We start from the raw sequence: 18918 nt of genomic DNA, 5'->3' as shown, positions 1-18918 counted from the left end.
GCTCCAGAAGGAGAAAGCTCTAGCAAAGAAGTCAGCATCAGAGTTTTAACATTTTAAAGTCCTGCTGGCAGACCTGCAAGAGCTCATCCACTCCTTCTTTTAGAGCCCTAAGGCTCAAATGGAAGAGAAATCAGTAACTTCGGCTGAAGTTCTCGGCATCAAGTGTGTAGGATCCATTCTGCAGTGCAGGAGCTTCCCTCTGGAACAGGCAGACCTGTCTGTCTGCTTTCCAAGCTGCATTTCCAAGTCAGTTGACTGTCCAGGTATGGATTACACTGATGTGCAACTCCAAGTGGAGCAGGAAACACCCTGTCTGCTCAGAGAAAGCCGTGTTGGGGGGCTGGGACTGATGGGGCACAAATGGGGCATTGTTTATTGCTCAGCTACATAATCAACACTGAAGTTTTAGATCTGTAGTCCTTAATACCTCATGGACCCTTTGAGGCTCCTTTTTCAATTCTGTATTATACTTTTATTGAATTCTGGTTTTCTGCTGGTATGGACTGTCTTAGAAATTACTTTTTTTTCCAATATATTAATTCAGGGCTTTCTTCATGCTCAATTTGTAGCATAAACTGTTGTTAAAAAGTTGTGCAATTGAATGGTTAAACAAATTTATTTATTCATGTTTTTCTAAAATATCTGAGATGGAAATGTATTGAAATACCTTATAGTACAAGGCAATAAATACTAATTATTACAATTTATTACTCCAAAACCTATCCTTATCCTTTCCACAACAATCTTATTTGCTGTAGTACCACTCAAATGTTGGCAGGTCCTTTTCCCAAGTTACCATGTAAGATGGATTAAACAATTATTATTTTTTTTAAAAATCAACTGAATAAAAAATGTTAGTAGTATGACAGCACCCACTGTCACATGCAGAAGATGCTTTACTAAATCATATGTTATTAAGAAAGTCATAGTAAGAAAATACAAAGATTTTTATGTAGTTTTATATCTGTCTACATTTATAAGAAAAGTTACAGTGAAGATGAATGTGCTTTAGCTTGGCTTTTTGAATCTAGCTAGTTACGTACAAATACAGGTATTTCTGAGTATTATCCCAAACATTTAGCTCTGGATCTTGACAGATAGCACTACACTTTCTGTATAAAACCTAGACTGTCGTATTAAATTGGAATCTGGTTCTGCAAACCCACCTGATTTTTCTCTTTCTGTTCTGCCTTGTCCGTGCTGAAAAGCAAAAGCAATCAGGCCAACATATTCTTGGATGGGTGACTGTGTTTAAAAGAGGAACACAGCAATATGATACAGAAAAGAATTCAAGGTGCAGCTGTCTCACTGGCTGTTCCTGCATGCAAGTGCCTCTGGATCGTAATAGATCAATTCCCTTACTTATGCCATCTTTTATAAAAAGCAGATTGGGTTAAATACATGACAAAACAAAGGGCAACACTACGGTAAATTTCAGTCACATTCTGAATTAACATGAACTTTGGAAATACAAGTTTCAGGTAAAATTACTTACTTACAGTGGGGTTTTTTTGCTGCACTTCAAGCCACAACACAGACCTGAATGTACCTTAAGAGAAATTCAGAGCTGGATTGACAGTGTTCCAAATTCAGAGCTCTTCTACTCTATACTGAATAATACAAAATTCATAAATATTTTATTCCTATGACTGTTGATTCAACACTTGCCTGCAGTACTCTGTCAGAATCTTCAGGCTAAACCTGCCAATTTTATCATCAGAAAGACTTCAAGCATTGCTATCCTAGTTGACAAGTTGTTTGCATTGATAAACAAAATTTTTTGCCTTGCAGGTGGTACTGTGAAGGGAAGGAGCTTGAAAACTCACCAGACATTCAAATTATCCAGACAGGTGATCAGCACTCATTGATTATTGTTGAAGCTTTTGAGGAGGACACAGGACGTTACTCGTGCTTTGCCTCAAACATCTATGGAACAGACTCCACTTCTGCAGAGATTTACATAGAAGGTAACGTTAGAAGTGGTGCAGAAATTGATTGCTGAAATTGGTCATGCAGGATTGAGATATGATTATGTGTCTTGTTTGCTAACTGTGTGATAGCTTTGTCACAAAAAAACACGTAGCAGGGAGAAAACCCTTTTCATCATTATTACCATCTTCATTATTTCCCTCTAAAGCACCATTCAGACAAGAGACTGCCCTTTACGTGTTATTTTATTGTGTTGCTTCCCAGAGATTTTATATATCTCACTGTAAGACCAAGGTCTAGAAATATTCAGATTCTGATACCACCCTGTATTTTTTATCTGTGGAACTCTACAGAAATATAAGAACTTAATATTTGTGTCTAATTCTTATTAATCCCTTTTCCCTACAGTCACTATTACAAGTTGAACATAGGACCCCTTCCTCTTAACCCTTTATTGGGCCCTGTAACCAAAATAAATATGCCATCAATTTGGTATTTTACTTGCCCAGTAGAGGTAAATAAAACAGAGTGTATATCTGCAGATTTAGATGTCTTCTTTCTCTTTATGCTTTCTACTACACCTACTGGGCCTAAGAGAAGTCTACTTATATTTCTTTTTAACACTTTGTTGGGTAAGATTTTAGATTGCATCCATCATTTGCAGGACTACAAATTTGAATAAACACAGAGGACATTTTTTTCCATTCTCAAGCAGAAAAATAAACCGTGAGCACCATCACTGACAGCAGTGGGACAATCACAAATTAAAGCAGTGCCCTACTTAATAGAGGGTGGATTTTGTTCTACTGATGCTCCTCTTTCACATCTCTAATCTGACAATGAAATGAAGAATCCTTTTTTAGGTTCTGCACTGCCCCTGACACTGCTGGGAGATGTCTGTGCTTGGCAGGGATTTCCTAGTTCTCCAGACAGAGGCCAGGGTCTGCTGTTACCTGGCTCTGTGGATGCTGGAGGGAAGTCATGGCTGATGGAGATGCTCACTGGCAGGAGCTGCAGAGAAAATGCAAATTCCAAGCACAGGGAAGGCTGAGTCAGAAGTGTAAAATGTCTCAGTAAGACAGCTGTTAGTAAACTGAGCTATTATCTTCTCCATATTGTGCTACAAGGCTCTAGTCTGAGAATAAGTTATGATTCAAGGTCTGGTTTTTAACTTTTTTTCCTTTTGAATGGTAGTATCAAGTGTCTGAGAAAAGAAAGCTCTTCCTTGATTCACAACAACAACTACAGACTAAATCATAGAGGCATTTTAAAGAGAACCTGAGGAAGACCCAGGTATACATTCACTCTTGGATGCTGTTTTCCTTATTTCATTTGCACCTCATCCCAAATTTTCCCCATGTCAACAGCAGTTCTGCATCTTGCACAGTATCCAATGCTGGTTCATTTCCCCTGGAATGTGATCTTTTGTTTTGGCACAGCTTTATAATATGTATCCATAGAATGCTCTAGAGGAAATCTGATTAATGGTTTGTATCATTCATAGATAAACTTCGAAAACCCCTCTGCTAAATGTTTGTTGGGTTTTTTTTAATTTTTTCATAGGAATCTCTTCTTCTGACTCTGAAGGTGAAATCATCACAAACGAAATGGATCAGTAAGTTTAAAATCAATGACATCTTGCATACTTTTTACCATTAAAAAAACCTCATAAGTGCAGACCTTTCAGTTTGCAACCTCCAAAGTGTTAGGGGTCTGTTTAGGATTTGTTTGGATTGTTTGAGTTGGGTTTTGTTTGCATGCCTGTTTGTTTGATTTACAAATAATACAGAACAAACACACATATGTTCACTTGTGTCTTCAATTTTAGATCAAGAATTAAAACTTTAATTTTAAATATAAACACAAGAGGAAAGATGGCACCTTAAAGATTAAACTACTAAAATTAATTTACTAATCCTGAAGCCATTTGACTAGACCCATCTTAAATGCTGATTTAAGCATCTGACCTGGACAAACAATTTCTTACATGAAAATACAGCATGTCATGAAGTTTTTGGCAGAATATGGGTACAGAATAATTATTTAGATTTAAGATAAGGAAATTAATAGGTATGCACTAGAGTAAACTGAAATGATGGTATAAAAGACTACTTAATTATAAAAATAAAATATGTCAGATGTCATCTAAAACCTGGGAAATAGTTTTATTTTTCCTAAATGAAATCCAACCCCTGATCGTTTAGAACCTGATCCAATCTCCTAAAACCAACAGTCTTTTGGAACCAAAGTCCTTCTATCAACTGAAAAGAGAGTCAGAGTGGTTGAAAACTAAAATAATCAGTCTTTTGTTTTTAACTCCTTTGCATTCGATCCCAAAAGCAAACTGCTTTATACAGAGAAAATCTTAACCAGATAGACATGCACCCTGTTGGTTTCATCCATCATCAGGGAGCATTATGCTCATTACAAATGTCAGTTTTTAAAATGCAAAGATAAGACATTTGCAGTTTGTTTGACTAAACACCTCAGGCTGACAGCAAATCCTGTTGTACGTGATTTTAAGTTCAAAGGCATAAAATATTCCCCACTGAATTGGTTTATGGACTTTGATAAATGTAAGGGTTTAATATAAAACTTAAGATTGAGAAGATCTGAAAGGTTTGGGGATGAATTGCTAAGTTTTCCACAGTTCTAGTTCAGACTTGTCTAACTGTCTCAGGCGTATCTTTTTTCATATTCACCTCATCAGGTGTCAATGTAGCAATGACCATGATCTTGACCACCTGATGCTTTCTCTAAATTACTTACCTCATTAAATTGTGAAGTAATTTTTTTTCTGAGATTAAAAAAAAAAAAAAGCTGCTCTGCCATTGTGGTCCTCAAATGATCAGGTTTGGGTGTAATGAAAGTGTCTTCATTTTTCCTCGGCTTCCAGCTGCCTTCACACGAATCTGAACACTGTAATTAAAGGAATTAATATGAGAACAGGTGCTAAAAGAAGTTCAAAAGAGAAATCAGTGATCACAACAACAGTTGTATCTTCACTCTGAGTAAGGTTTCCTCTGTTTTAAAGGTCGGGCTTCCCGTGGGGACCTGGGCACCTCAAACTGGATAAAAAGACCATCTCTTCACTGTTTGCATTATTTCACTTAGCAATAAAATTAAATAGGGTCAACTCTTATAATCACACATAGAAACAGCACAGAAGTGAATAGGTGCCTGTCTGTACACTATCAGAATTGAGGATATGTTGGTCAGAAAGTATCTATTGTTCAGCAATAAATTATTGAACCTGTACCAAGCAAACCATGGTATTTTCATTACCTTATAGGCCCAAACTTTCCCACAAGAGAAACCAGCACTGTCCTCTGTGAAACCAGCACTGCTTTCTCATGCTGCTCAGAGCTGGGTTAACTCAGGCCATTTATTGCATTTGGTGTGACTGAACAGGGGTACTAGAGTGGATAGATATGCAGGCTGGCTCCAACAAAATGCAGCTTCACCCAGGAGCACGTGGAATTCAATCCCAGAAGTGAGGCTGATATGTGAGGTTGATATGCAACTGAGACAGACATAACTAAGGAGACACACACACACAGAGCTCTGCCTTCCTGTCAGAGAACTTACTCTTGGTTAATATTTCACAGCAAACCAAGGACAGCAGACACCCCTGTGAATGCAGCATCTCCTGCTGTCAGAACTGCAACCAAGCATCAAGAAACCTCCAAGGCACCACCAGCTGTGTTCCAGCCCGTGTCTGTACCTGTCCAGACTGTGCCAACATCAGTTAATCCGGTATGGGAGACAATACAGGGAATTTCAAGGACAAAAAGCAAACTCTTATAAATCACAGACTGACTCACTCACCTTCAATAGCAGCAGCCTATAACGTTTTTCCCTCCCTTGCTACAGAACTCACTTGAAATCTTTGCCTTTCAATGAAACTTATTTTAAGCTAAATCATTTCACTACTATGTTTACTTCACATGTAGATATATGTGTTTGCCACATAAGATTTCAATATCCATATCAAAGAGTTTCTAATTAATGTTAGCATACATTTCAAGTCCTTTTTGTTGCAAACTGTCAGAATATTCACAGCTGTGAATTCTTTCCTGGTAGGAAAGAGGAGCCATGTTTCCTTAAAACTGAAATGTTCATGAGAAACTCGCTTTACACTGCTTTTTGAAAGTTTACAGGCCAGAATTAGGTGGTAACCAATAAACAGATACTGAACAGGTGAAGCAATGCATCTTTTTACTACTATGAGAATAGAACTAAGCCTCCGAGACATTTCACCATTTAAGAGAAGTTGCTTAAGTCAAGAGTAATAGTTATCTCAAAAAATCACCACTTTTAATCTTGTTGGTTTATAAAACATCATCTATGTAAATGTGGCTCTGTTTCCTGAGATACTGAATTAGTAATTTTGCTTTTCTGGGGCAACTCTTATTTCACTAAAAGGAAAAACTCTATTAAATAATCAATCTAGAAAACAAAATTTTCCAGGAGAAGAATAACTCCATTCTGATTTCACTGAGTAGGATCAAGAGGGTGATATCTCACTTTCTTAAATGGTTTGGTTTAGGCAAAGGAAAAGAATTACAGTAGCAGTCACACACATGACTTGACTTAACACTTCCTTCTTAACATCCATAAATATTTTGTGAGTAAGGATTTTAAAAACAAAACTACCACCAAGCAGCCAACAAAGTTTTGCCTTAGGGAATTATTAACAAAAGATGTCACAATACGCTGCAGTGAAGTTTTCCTTGCCAAGATGGACTCGACTAGGCAATAAAGCCCTAGCAGCATTTTTGCTGTTGTCCCATCCAGGATGATCACCAGCAGTTGTCCACAATGGAATTTATATTCATTGCATTAAATATTTTGCTTTGGACTTCATCCACTTCTCCTGTATATGGAAAAATAATGTCTGTACACCTAAACATCATCTTGTGATGTTTTGCAACCTACAGGCCCAAAGCCCCACTAACTATTTACAAGGACTGGATGGAAGACCTATAATTGCTGCTCCTGTATTTACAAAGGTAATTTGTTCTATGACATATTTGAAAATTAGAGGTCAATTAACTGTAGAAAGAGATGATTAAAAAATGTCTAGCTATCAAATGTAAAAAAAGGAATTATGCATTTCTGAAGCCACTCAAAGATTTAAATGGCTTTATTAAATCTTACTGAAATCAGTATTACTTCCAGAGCATTAAGGCATTTACTGACTGTCTATTCATTTTCTCTATTAGATGTTACAGGATATTTCAGCTTCTGAGGGGCAGCTTGTTGTCTTTGAATGTCGGGTGAAAGGAGCTCCTTCCCCAAAGGTTGAATGGTATAGAGAAGGAACACTGATAGAAGATTCTCCAGATTTTAGGATATTACAGAAAAGTATGTTTTCTGTGTGAAAGTATTGTGTCTAATAAAATATAGGCAAGCAAAAAAATTGCTAACATAGCAACCCTGTGAATTTCTTATTACAATGGTAAGAACCACACAAGCTGAATTTATGGCAATAAATCTGGGTCCCAGAAGCTCAAAGTGTGAATGAATTGACCAGCACCTCACAGGTAGTATTTCCTGAGATTCCCCAAACTCTCGAATCGTTTTGCCTTCTGCTTTGATCTCTTTGCCACTTCAGTGTCCTCTTCTAATTCAGCCTTACTTCCACTGGGTTTTTTTTGAGTTTACACCTTTTATGTAGAGTCCCATTGCCTGTAAATCCCTCACCTTTCAGGTAGGTAACTTTACAATAGTGCTTATGGGCAGTAAGTTGCTTATTTATCCACACAAGTAACCTGATGTGCACATTACCAGGCTGACACATGCACATGTGTGCACGTGATACACAGCAGGTTGTAAACACAGACTTCTCTGGTAATTTTCAAATGCAGTTAAAACATTTGCAATTTTCTCATAAGTCACTGGAATGCCAAAAATTGAGAAAATTCAACAGAAATTCCTTAAATACGACACTAAACCAAACCTCAGTGAAACAATGGTTCATCATAACATGGTTTTGCGCATCTTAGTTTCAGGAATTGTCTTCAAGATAAAGTAGTACTAATATTGAAAAAAATACTTCTTGCAGAATTTATTTCCTGTTCATAAATTCCCAAAAATGTTCCTAAGTGTTCATATGGTTCAGTAGCTTTGACATGTCACTGAGTAGAAGGCTTGGCTGTCTCTACCACGCCATAAACAGAAAACTGGATCAAATTCCAGTATTCCATCATATTGAGGAGTCAAACTTTATATTTAGTGCTTAAAAAAAAAATGTTTCCAAAAGCAACTATATTGAATCTAATAGTTCTGCTCTTCTTCCCTTCAGAACCACGATCTATGGCTGAACCAGGTGAGGATCATCAAAAGGCTCGTAATTTTTTCATTATATAAATGTGGTGATTTTCCTTCACAAAACATGGATTATTGAAACTCTATAATTTAATTAATGTAATTTTTTCTTTTCTCCATAATCTATAGCTACTTGTAAGTTGCATTTCACTGTAGACTGTTCCATAAATATATAATTTGAATTAGTTCTATCTCTTTTGAAGAAAGTGTTTCCGTTCTGCTTTGATCCAGTTCTAACCCGGGATCTAAATGAGCTAAAGATTAATAAAACCAATGTATAAGGGTCCCCAGTACATCTGAGGTCCAAAAGTACACCAGATGATGTAGGACTGAGCTATTTTTATCTAGTTTACCAGTTAGGGAACATTGCATCAGATGTTTAGCCATGTCAGCCATTCCCTGTGCTCCGGACCAGCGTAATATGAGAGTGCCACATCAGGTGTTCCACCCCTGATATCAGCAAATCCTATAAACATGGTTGGGCCTGCTAATTTCAGGGGTCAGGGTAGAAGGCAGGTTACTTCACATGATTGGAGCAGAGGAGCCTTACAGATTTTGATTGCTTCTCCATGAGAAGATCACTCTCCTCAGTATGCTTCTCACTATTAGAAATATAAAGCTGCCCCTCTTAAGATGGAAAATTATCAAAGGAGTATTAATTCTTACATTATAAACTTCTGTAACTCTTCTGCTTGCCCTATTAGAGGTTTTTTTACCCTGAAAAGTGTCTTGAAAGAAACTCCCTCTTTCTGAGATTTAGGATGGAAAAAAATGGAGCTTCAACCAGCACCCAACGACACTGTTCCCTTACTGTCTGCTGGCATCACTGCTGAGTAATGTGAAGCAGTTTGGAGAGGATCATCAGTTGGGTGCAGTTGTCACAGCCTCATCACCTGCTGCTCATTCAGAAGGAATCTGGATTTCCATGCATGCAGCCACTGGCAAATCCCAGCACGATAAACTACATCTTATAATGCCTTAAACTAGTACTATAACAAACTATTATTCTCCAGTAGTTGATAGCAAGTAATCTCTTTGTTCCTACTCTGTTCCCCTCAGTGATGCCATGAAACAATCAAGTTTAAGTGTGATATGGTTTTCTACAGAAATACTCGTAAAATATTTATCCTGTAGGGTTTTAGGGAAGTTTATTGCAAAAGGGTAGCAAAATAGTCACTAACACTAATTTTGAAGACATTTTATCAGCCCACATTTCATACACTTTAGATGTTGCTCTCCCTCCCCCTCCCAGCCAAACAAAAGACTTAAAATCCCATCACCATAGGTATTTATTGGCTGGTACTGCTGCCCAGACACATCAGATACTGGTCAGACAGGAGTGTCATAATGCCAGACTTTTCAAGATGGAATATAGTTTTTCACAGTACACTTTTGCTAGCACATTTTTGGTGTCCCTGAGTCTTCTTTTGCAAGGAAGTGAAAAGGCACCTTTCTAAAAGCATGATTAGCACAACCCCCTCTATCTGCAAATCTGCACGGGTACTTTTGGAAAATGCCAGCCTATATTTTGTGTTTCTCCCTCTCACAAAGTGACTCCACTTGAATTACAATTATAAATATATATATATATAATTTTATATATATAATTATAACTGTTAATTATAATTAATCTTTCCATCTGCAGAGATAAAATATATCTATTTTAGTGAGCTGAGAGTATAGAGTACGCTGTATTTTTCTAAATTAAATTTTAAACTGCTTCTGTCTTAAGTCTGTACTTCATGTCCTTAGGAAAACATTTTCCAATGTTTTCCACATGCTGCTGACACCTGTTCTTCACTTCCATTGGGCATGCTGGAGCACAGAGGACAGCAGTTGCTGCAGACAATGCTGATAACAGCTGCTGCACACAAAGGCTGCCAAAATTGATAATACTGATGAAAATAAAATCAAACTGAGCAAGGTTAAAGACCTTAAGGAAATCTCCTGAAGGACAGCCAGCGTTTGTTCACTACACGTTCACTTCAAGTACTAACATTGCTCTGATGCTTTGCAGAGGAAATTTGTACTCTCGTTATTGCTGAAGTATTTTCAGAAGATTCTGGCACTTTCACCTGTACTGCAAACAATAAATATGGCACAGTATCCAGTACAGCACATCTCACTGTCAGAGGTAAGGGTTTGTTTTAGTCCTTTGCTCCCTAGTAAACACAAGCAGAGCAGGCTATGATTTAGGCTGCCAAGGCACCGTACAGAACGGAAGGGCAGAGTGTGCTGGAGCCTCCAATTCAGCTCAAGTTCTAGAAATGTTCTTCGTAACTGAAAGGTCTGAGAATTCTCAGAAAAGAGAAAGTTTTTATTTCAAAGATGCTAATGGAATGTACGGGGGACATGGCTGAAGACCATGGCTTGGTTTTCCAAACTAGAACGGTGTCTTTTTTCCCTCCACCTTTACAATAGTCCTTTTTTACAGGACTATTGTTGTTATATAAACAAAGTCAAACAACTCAGTCCAACAGCCAGAAGGACACCAGAGTGAGTTTTCTGAACTGTAATTTTGTGATTTTATTTCACTATGATTTATGGCATTTACGTAAAAGCTTGCTGTTTACTCTTTCAGCATCCGAAGACAGCAGCAATGCTGCCACCCTTCACACCACGAGCTCCATCGACTTCGTTGCTACTGAACACCAACCTCCCCCACATGCTCCTTCCCCCCACGGAACAAACCAAACACCTAAACCTAAACTTGAAGGTGTTCTCGTGAACCACAACGAACCCAGATCGAGTTCCAAGATAGGGCTCCGTGTGCACTTCAAGCTGCCCGAAGAGGAGAGAGGAAGTGAATCATCATCGGAGGACGGACCCGGTGCTACAAACCAAATCAGACCCAACCATTTCCCAGAGAAGATAAACGGACAGCCAGTGAAAATAACTGAGCCAACTTCACCATCCAAGGAACCTCCCCCGGTACTGGCTAAACCAAAGCTGTAAGTAAACAGAATTCTAAGTCTCAGGAGCATCACCGATATTATTTAGTAGTTATAGACCATGGCACTATTGCACTAGAGCAAAAACTCAAACACAGAGAAAAAAGACAGTCAGTATCACATGGCACTGGCCTAATTAACCATACTTTCAGAAAACATATTCTACATATTCTGTATATCCCTCTTAGGAAAAGTGTTCTCCAATTTTAAAAGGGAAATGTTTTCCCTCTGAAATGTTATTAATTCCACAATGTTTTCTGCTGCAGTCAAAAGGTAAACAACCCTGCCTTTATGCAGGCAAAATAAAAGCAGGTTCTTCACACACCTCACCCAGTTCTGGGTATACAGTTTTGCCAAAATCAGACATATTCGGTCTCACACATAGTATGGACTGGCAACTAGAGGGCAGCTGTTGTCCCAAAGGCCATTCCTCATGACTTTATGTCCCACAAGCGTAATCGCCTCCTAAAACAGACAAAACATTTGGAAGTGTTTGATAATGTGAAACCCCTTGAACTAAGAAGCACCTGCACGGCTAGAGCACCATGAGCTCAAGGGGAAATCTGAAGAAGTAGTGTAGTTTTCTTAGAGAACAATTTGTGGAATTTACACTGCACTTTGTTAAGTAATATGTTTTCAGCATTTTTTCAGCCTCCCACATCTAGTTTAACAAAAAATCCTTAATTTTATTTCTTGAATACAACTATAGGCTCAGGAAGGACTTTATAAAGTAATTCATTGGTACTTTTAAGCAGGGCTGTAATTTCATAGCATAAACATTATAAGAGGAAGAGAGAACTTACATACCATATAGCAGAGGAAAAATTTGGAGCACTGATTTTTTTTTACTTTATGAAGCCCATATTGACAGCACTGTCTACTTTCAGAGCTATGGTGTGTTTAAGGGAGGAGCAGAAGCAGTATTTAAGTTGTGTAATGCTTGCATAAAGCAGCATTTCTCTCACACACACCCCAGAAAAACCCTCTGTAGCAAAGGAGTGCTTTATTATGCAGATGTATAGACAAAGGACACAAAATCAGGACACCACAACTTCTAACTCTCTAACATTTTACTTTTTGAAAGCTTGAAATAGTTTTATTATCTAAAATACTATAATAATGTATAATGATAATTGTTATAATAATTATATCTAAATTATCTATCTTTATGGTTATTTTTAATACATTATAGAAACAGTAATTCTTTTAACTAAAAAGAAGTTCTGTTGACCATGTATTTGGTTTGTCAGTACCAGTTGTGGTTGGTCTCTACTTCTACATTTTTAACTTTTTATCAACAGTCATTTAATAGTTTATAGCATGACCATTTTCCATATCCTCTATGTCCTTTCTGGTTTTGGAAGGGAAAAAACCAGCCTGTTTTTCATGTGCTATATTTCTATATACATAAAAACTAAATAAAACACTTGACAAGGCAAAATAATTCTCCTTAATTGCAAAACAGTTGACATATCTAGCAGATAGAATCTAGAAAACAACGACAGCATGAAATGCAAGTCCTCTCTTATTTAGACACCCCTGCCTGTCACTGAATGTCAACACCAACTAAACTACATTGGCAATACCTCTTATGGTGGATTATTACAAAGCCTTATGAGTCAAAATGCTGGTCTCAGAACTTGCTTCAACAGGAGGTAAATTCACTTCAATCTGGCTTACAAATGCTCATTTAAAATATGATACACCAAATCTTACTCTTAGTTGCACAAGCAGTGAGGTACTAAGATGACAGGGAGCAGAATTTGACAATGCTGTGCCTTAAATATCTTCAGGCAAAATTTATATTTCACATGATCAAATGTAAGAATTATCTTCTGTCAAATAATTTTCAGACAAAAAGCTTTTGTACCTCTGGCAAAGAAGGGGAGAGGAAGGAAAAGTTTATTTTAGTAGCAAACTAATATTATGCTCTTCTCATAATGATAGAGAATAAGTCAGGTAGGAGTTTCCTCTGTCTCTTATGGTATCACAGGACATTTTTTTCCCCCTCACAACTCATTTTTCTCTCTCAATTCATATATGGAAATGTAGTCAACTGGCCTATTTCAGGGCTCATAACCAATTTTGCTCATCTTTATTTTATGTGCAGTGATCAGAGCCAGTTAAAACAGCTCCACAACCAGGTCTTGCTTGAACAGCAGCAGGTGCATCAGGCATCTCTAAGAGAGCTGTCATTCAACACGGTTTCATTGAATTCTGCTACTTCACTCTACCAACAGTCCACCTCAACTCTGTACAAGCAAAGCTCAGCCTCTGCTTCACAAGCTTTTGGTTACACCCGCCCTAAGCAGTTCCTGCCATCCCAAACCTCACCACCGGCCAGCTCCTTGGCCAGCTCCTCCCTTGCAGCATTCAGCAACGTCCCTCAAGCAACTCAGAGAACAAACAACATGGAAAATTTCACAGGAAATCCCCCACCTGCCCAGTCGAGGTCCTCGGGAGGGTTTACAAGCAAAAGCGAACAGCCTGTCCCAGGCCCCAAAGAACCCGCGGCGCCTCCGTTAACACTCTCCACCCCCAGCGTAAAACACTTCCAGCCACAGACTGTGACTCCTGCTCCCATCTCCCCGACTGGACGGATTCAGAACCCGGTGGCTTTCCTCAGTGCTGTTCTTCCCTCGCTTCCTGCTGTGCCATCAACCAACGCCATGGGCCTGCCCAGAAGTACTCCAGCCATGTAAGTACCATAAGCCACGTGCACAGAAGCAGGGATGAGAAATACTCAGAGGAAACCAGGATGTGCTTCTGTTCAAGGGTCCAGCAGGGGATTCACTGAAATGCGAGTCATCCGTAAAGTAGAAAAGTGAGTTACTCATATATTCTGGTCATTTAATCTAACCTTTACATTCAGTTAAGGAAGGAAGGGATAGTACCTTCTATAATAAGGTACACCAAGGGTAAGATAAATTCAAGACAGAGAAATGTGAGTGTGTAAACAGATATATACAAGAATGTGGGAGCTCAGAGATTCATAAGACTGTACTAGTGGGAGAAAAGAGATTTCATGAGCTTGCAGGATAAGTCACATTCTTACCTATTGTAAGCAACAAGTAAAGTTTTGAAAGGTACCTCATAATGCAAGTTATTCTTTTAGTCCAGGTAAATCTAAGAAATAACTTATGTAAAGGTATTTTTCTGGTTGCAGTACTTTCTACATTTGAAGTCCTCCAGAAAATCTCAGGACAGTTAACGGTTTGCACACAAATACTTTAATTGACAGCCAGCATGATTTCTATGAGAAAATAGCTACCATCATATAAGCAAATAAGGATGATGATGTACTGGCAAGGTTTTGGCCTTATGAGTTTCTTCTTTACTGGTAGAGTTGAAGTGAAATCCCTTTTATGGACCATGTGAACCCAGTGTTAGCATGGCCAGCCCCAGTAGATTGGTACAGCTATTTATCCATAGAACCCCAAATTCTGCACAAAGTAAGGAATATAAGGAAATTATATCAACGGTACAGTTCAGGGTAGTGATAGCCATCAGTAAGTCACAATCTCCTGACTATCCCATGGATACTGCAGTAACCAATCTGTTATTACAACAGAAGAATGTGTCCCTGCATGTGTACCATTCCCCACTCTGTGTGCCAAGGAATCCTGCCTTCAAACCATGACTGCCCCCCTACTCAGAGAGCTCCCAGTTGCCCAGCACAGCCACACAATTGCCATCACCCTGTGGCGCCTGTCTGGAGGCCTTCCTGGCTCTGGCATCCCAATCAGGCACACAGCATGAAGTTATAAGATCCACAGTGAAGGTTTTAACTGTGACCAACTCAATCCTTCAGCCTGCTTTCACAATGCTGCGAGAGCAACCAAAAATCAGCTGCAACTGGCACCAGTCCCCTTCCTGCCCTTCAGAGCTGGTGTCCAAGTGCTCAGCTGCTGTTCTCTTTGCAGTAATGACATTGAACCCTTGCAAAGAGATTTCCTTTTTCTCACTGCACAGTAAGTCATTACGATCTGCCTACCAGGCAGAGCAGTTAAATATTGTTTTCTCCATTTTAGCTCTCCTGGGTCCCAGCCCAGAGCTGAATTCCTAGAGCACAACTAGAGCTCAGCGTGCTGAGATCCAGATCTTGACCTCTGCATGGGAGAGAGTCTAAGTGGGGGCACAAAAGGTCAGGAAGGAACCTGAACAGGATCTGGGATAATCCGTGAATACCTACGGAAACTTCAGCTTCCTTTTGTGGCATTATTAATGACAGTAACTCTGGTGAAGGAGGGAGAGCTCGCTGTGCCTGCAGAACAACAAAAGGGAGATACTTCGCAGAGCAATCATCAGTTATGCCTTCATCAGGAGTCCCTGTAATTAAGATCCCAACTCCCAGTGAACTCCCAGAAAGTTGCACACTTTCTAGCAGTGTCCTGCTGCTCTGCTTCAGCACTGCACTCTCACAGTCTCCTGACAGTCTTATTTAAGAATTTAACGATTTTCAAACCTTAAACAGACTGCATCTATAACATAAAAATAAAAAATAACTGTTGAGGTTAGGTATCATAAAAGGGTGAGAGAAATAAAAGAAGCAAAAGTTCATGGAAAGAGTAAATGATCAATGAAGATGTGAGATAAGGATCGATGACAAATTGTATTACCTTTTAAATTATTGTCTGATACAGTCATACGTACACATTGTACACCTAAGGTAACTCCTACACACATTTCTTTAGCATTTACTGTGACCTAATTATTGCAGGATAAATATAAATGGAACTGAGATGCTTATTATACTATTATAATGCTTATTCTCTATAGCATGTGTGGTTTTAATTCCTACTGGCATGGGAATGGGATGCACCATTAAGATAGTACCAAAAAAAAAAAAAATCAAATGCTGTATTGTGGTTTAGCTACTATGTAAATAAATAATAGGTTCCTCCAGACAACTGAAGTGTAACACATCTGTCACACAGGTGACAAAATATGTATATACTGGTTGCTGCATGTTAGTATCAGAATTTTCTTTTAATAGCCCAACCCAGGGATCAACAAAGAAAAATCTGAAGCCTCTGCCATTAGCAACAAGTGATTCCATTCGGGAAAATAAAGCTGCTCTTTTAAAGGACCTGGAAAGAAAATTGCATTTCAGAGAGGATGCTAATCAACACAGCAGTCAGCAGGTAAGAAAATCAAGTCTTATTAAAATAAGTTTTCACTCATGAACAAGGCACGTATTACGACGTGTGGAACAAAAGGTGTTTGGGTGGCTGAGTTGCTACACTGCTTTGCAGGGTGAGCTGTGCTTTGGAACAGCAAACTGTAGCTTTAAACAGGAAGCATGAGGGGATGCAGCTGTAGAAGATTTAGTTTGTGACTCACCAGCATTTTTCATTTCTGATCATCTCAGAGGCTGGTAGGAATGTAACACTTCTTTGTTTGCACGGAAGCTTCTGGACAGCAGCTTTCATTTTTTTGCTTTACAAGTTGCTCAACTTAAAATTAAAGAGTAATCAAACTGTTTAAGAAAAGGTTTTTGTTTTTTCTTTTGGTTGAACTAAAGTAGGGGGTCAATTTTTAGCATTAAACCTATTTTTCCAGATCTCCAAATTTATATGAATCAACAAGGACTTTTTGGGAACTTTATTATTATTATTATTGTTATTATTATTAATTATTATTTATTATTATTAGAGTTTAGCAAAATAACAAGCCTTTTACAAAGTTCAAGGAACTAAATATCAGTTCATTCTTAACTGGAATTAATAAATTCACTGGATCTGGACACTGTCTATGAAATTAAAAAAGAAATAGGACACACTAAGGGTTGTTGGATAGTTGTTCCACCTGTTGGTGATTATTCTTCTCTCACCTTGGCCATGGAGCCCTCAACAGCTGTACCACCAGCTCAGGCTTAACCCAGCAAATTAGGTTTCACCCTGATCTGTTGTCAAGGAACTTTTCACAGTGTCCATCAGCCCTTCTGACAGAGAACATGCAAAGATAAGCAAAAAGCCACGGAGTCTTTAGAGCAAATTACCCTCTGTGGACAACTGCAGTGTAATCCCTGTTTTTTTTTAATGTTGCTGTTGACCTTTCTTTCTGGCAGATCACACTGCCAAAGCACTTTGAGTAAAACAGCTGGCAAGCACTGTGTTTTGCAGATGAATCACAAGTGTTGCAAATTGTACTTGCTACAGTAGTAAGACAAATTATTTAGAGAGCTACTGTGAAATACCAGTCAATCTCTTGAGTTAACTCCATGATAACCCCTTTAGAAACAACGATAACTACTAGTCTCAAAGTTATCTGCTGACAGCAAAAATTATATATACACACTTATTTGCTATCCTGGAGGAGACCAAAACTAAATCTTGATTCTCCAATTCCTCAAACACTGAAAAGCCTCAAAGCTGACACTTCTCTAATTGTTATGGTAATTATAATGCCAATGAACTAAACAACAGTTCTGGAATTATTCAATAAAAGTTCCCTCATTTTCCTCTCGGTTCCCACCTTCTGACTTTACTCTTCCACATCCAGGAAAAGCATGGCTAGACTTCACTGTTAACTTCAGCAACTTCTGGTCTGAGTTTGCTCCTCAGTGGAAGCAGTGATTTTTTTAAATAGATGAGAAGATGAACAGTATTTCCCGAAATTCCTGTTGCTTTACACTATATAGAACAACCAACATCATGAAAACAATATGTTGGAGTGCTGGATCCACACTCATAGATTTTGTCCTGTTTTTTTTCCTCTTGCAGTTAAACATGGAATTAAAAAGGAGACATTGTCATTCTATACATGGCATATCTGTGTTAAATTGATACCAGGAAAAAACACCCTGTCATTTCTGCAGGTGGCAGTCTGCAGCATTGCCAGGTGAAATTCCAAAACCTCAAAATCCTGCACAGTAGTAAAAATAAATTCATTAACTGATAACAAAGGAAGGGAGAGTGAAGAAGCTGGGCCTGGTTTATACATTTTGGTTATAAGAACTACAAACTGTGCTCACAGTGTCATTTACTATGAAGAATGTCGTGTGAATGGCAACACCGACTGGTTGTGTCTTATGGAAGACTCAGCAGCCTTATTTTTAGGACAAAGAGTAAACCTACAAGTGTTTAGAAAATTATGCACAGCCCTTACATGAATATACTCTTTACCTTTGCTAGAGAGCATTTGATAAGAAATTTCAGAGCAAAAGAGATGTGGGGTTTGTCCAAAAGCTTTTAGATCATTAAAAACCAAAGCCTTTAGAGCTGCAGATTCCAACTCATCACACAGCCCACAACACCAGTAACACCTCAACACTGAGCAAACAGAACTATCTCCTCACAGTTCCCACATTAAGCAGTCAGCTTCAGAAAGGTCCCAAGAACCACCAGAAGCTGTTTTCTAGGGCACCAGAATTACGTTTAATTCGATCACTCCAAAAATCTTCCTCAAAACCAAGCTTCGCATCGTCTCTCAAAGGTCAGCAAATGTAGGCAATTTTTGATTAAGGAGGGAAATTAAACCACAAAGACTCCTCACAGAAGCTTCTCTGCTCTATGCTAGAAATGAGAAGAGATTTAAGAACCTGACCGAGACAAATTACCAGATCTTGATATTAATGGGTACAAATTCTCTATAATTGTGGGAATGAATAGTTGAACAACCACTTGTAGCTGCCTTCTCAAGACCTAGATCTAATCAATAATAAAGTACAGATAGGTTTTCATGGCAGGGATCCTGGCTTGCAGAA

At 38.5% G+C, this 18918-nt stretch overlaps 1 protein-coding gene across 1 annotated transcript in view; it reads left to right on the top strand.

Annotated features, from left to right (window-relative positions):
* The window catches only part of MYPN (myopalladin), a 55549-nt gene that overhangs the window by 16581 nt on the left and 20050 nt on the right, over positions 1-18918 (top strand). Inside the window, exons 3-12 of the mRNA XM_017826039.1 lie at positions 1792-1967; positions 3493-3544; positions 5538-5685; positions 6870-6941; positions 7155-7296; positions 8237-8260; positions 10277-10393; positions 10841-11210; positions 13321-13908; positions 16207-16354. Coding sequence (XP_017681528.1) covers positions 1792-1967; positions 3493-3544; positions 5538-5685; positions 6870-6941; positions 7155-7296; positions 8237-8260; positions 10277-10393; positions 10841-11210; positions 13321-13908; positions 16207-16354 — 1837 coding nt within the window. The remainder of the gene's footprint in view (positions 1-1791; positions 1968-3492; positions 3545-5537; positions 5686-6869; positions 6942-7154; positions 7297-8236; positions 8261-10276; positions 10394-10840; positions 11211-13320; positions 13909-16206; positions 16355-18918) is intronic.

This window comes from Lepidothrix coronata, unplaced genomic scaffold (assembly GCF_001604755.1).
Source record: "Lepidothrix coronata isolate B3197 unplaced genomic scaffold, Lepidothrix_coronata-1.0 Scaffold124, whole genome shotgun sequence".
NCBI classification, from domain to species: domain Eukaryota; kingdom Metazoa; phylum Chordata; class Aves; order Passeriformes; family Pipridae; genus Lepidothrix; species Lepidothrix coronata.
This window is presented reverse-complemented; position numbering and strand designations above follow the sequence as displayed.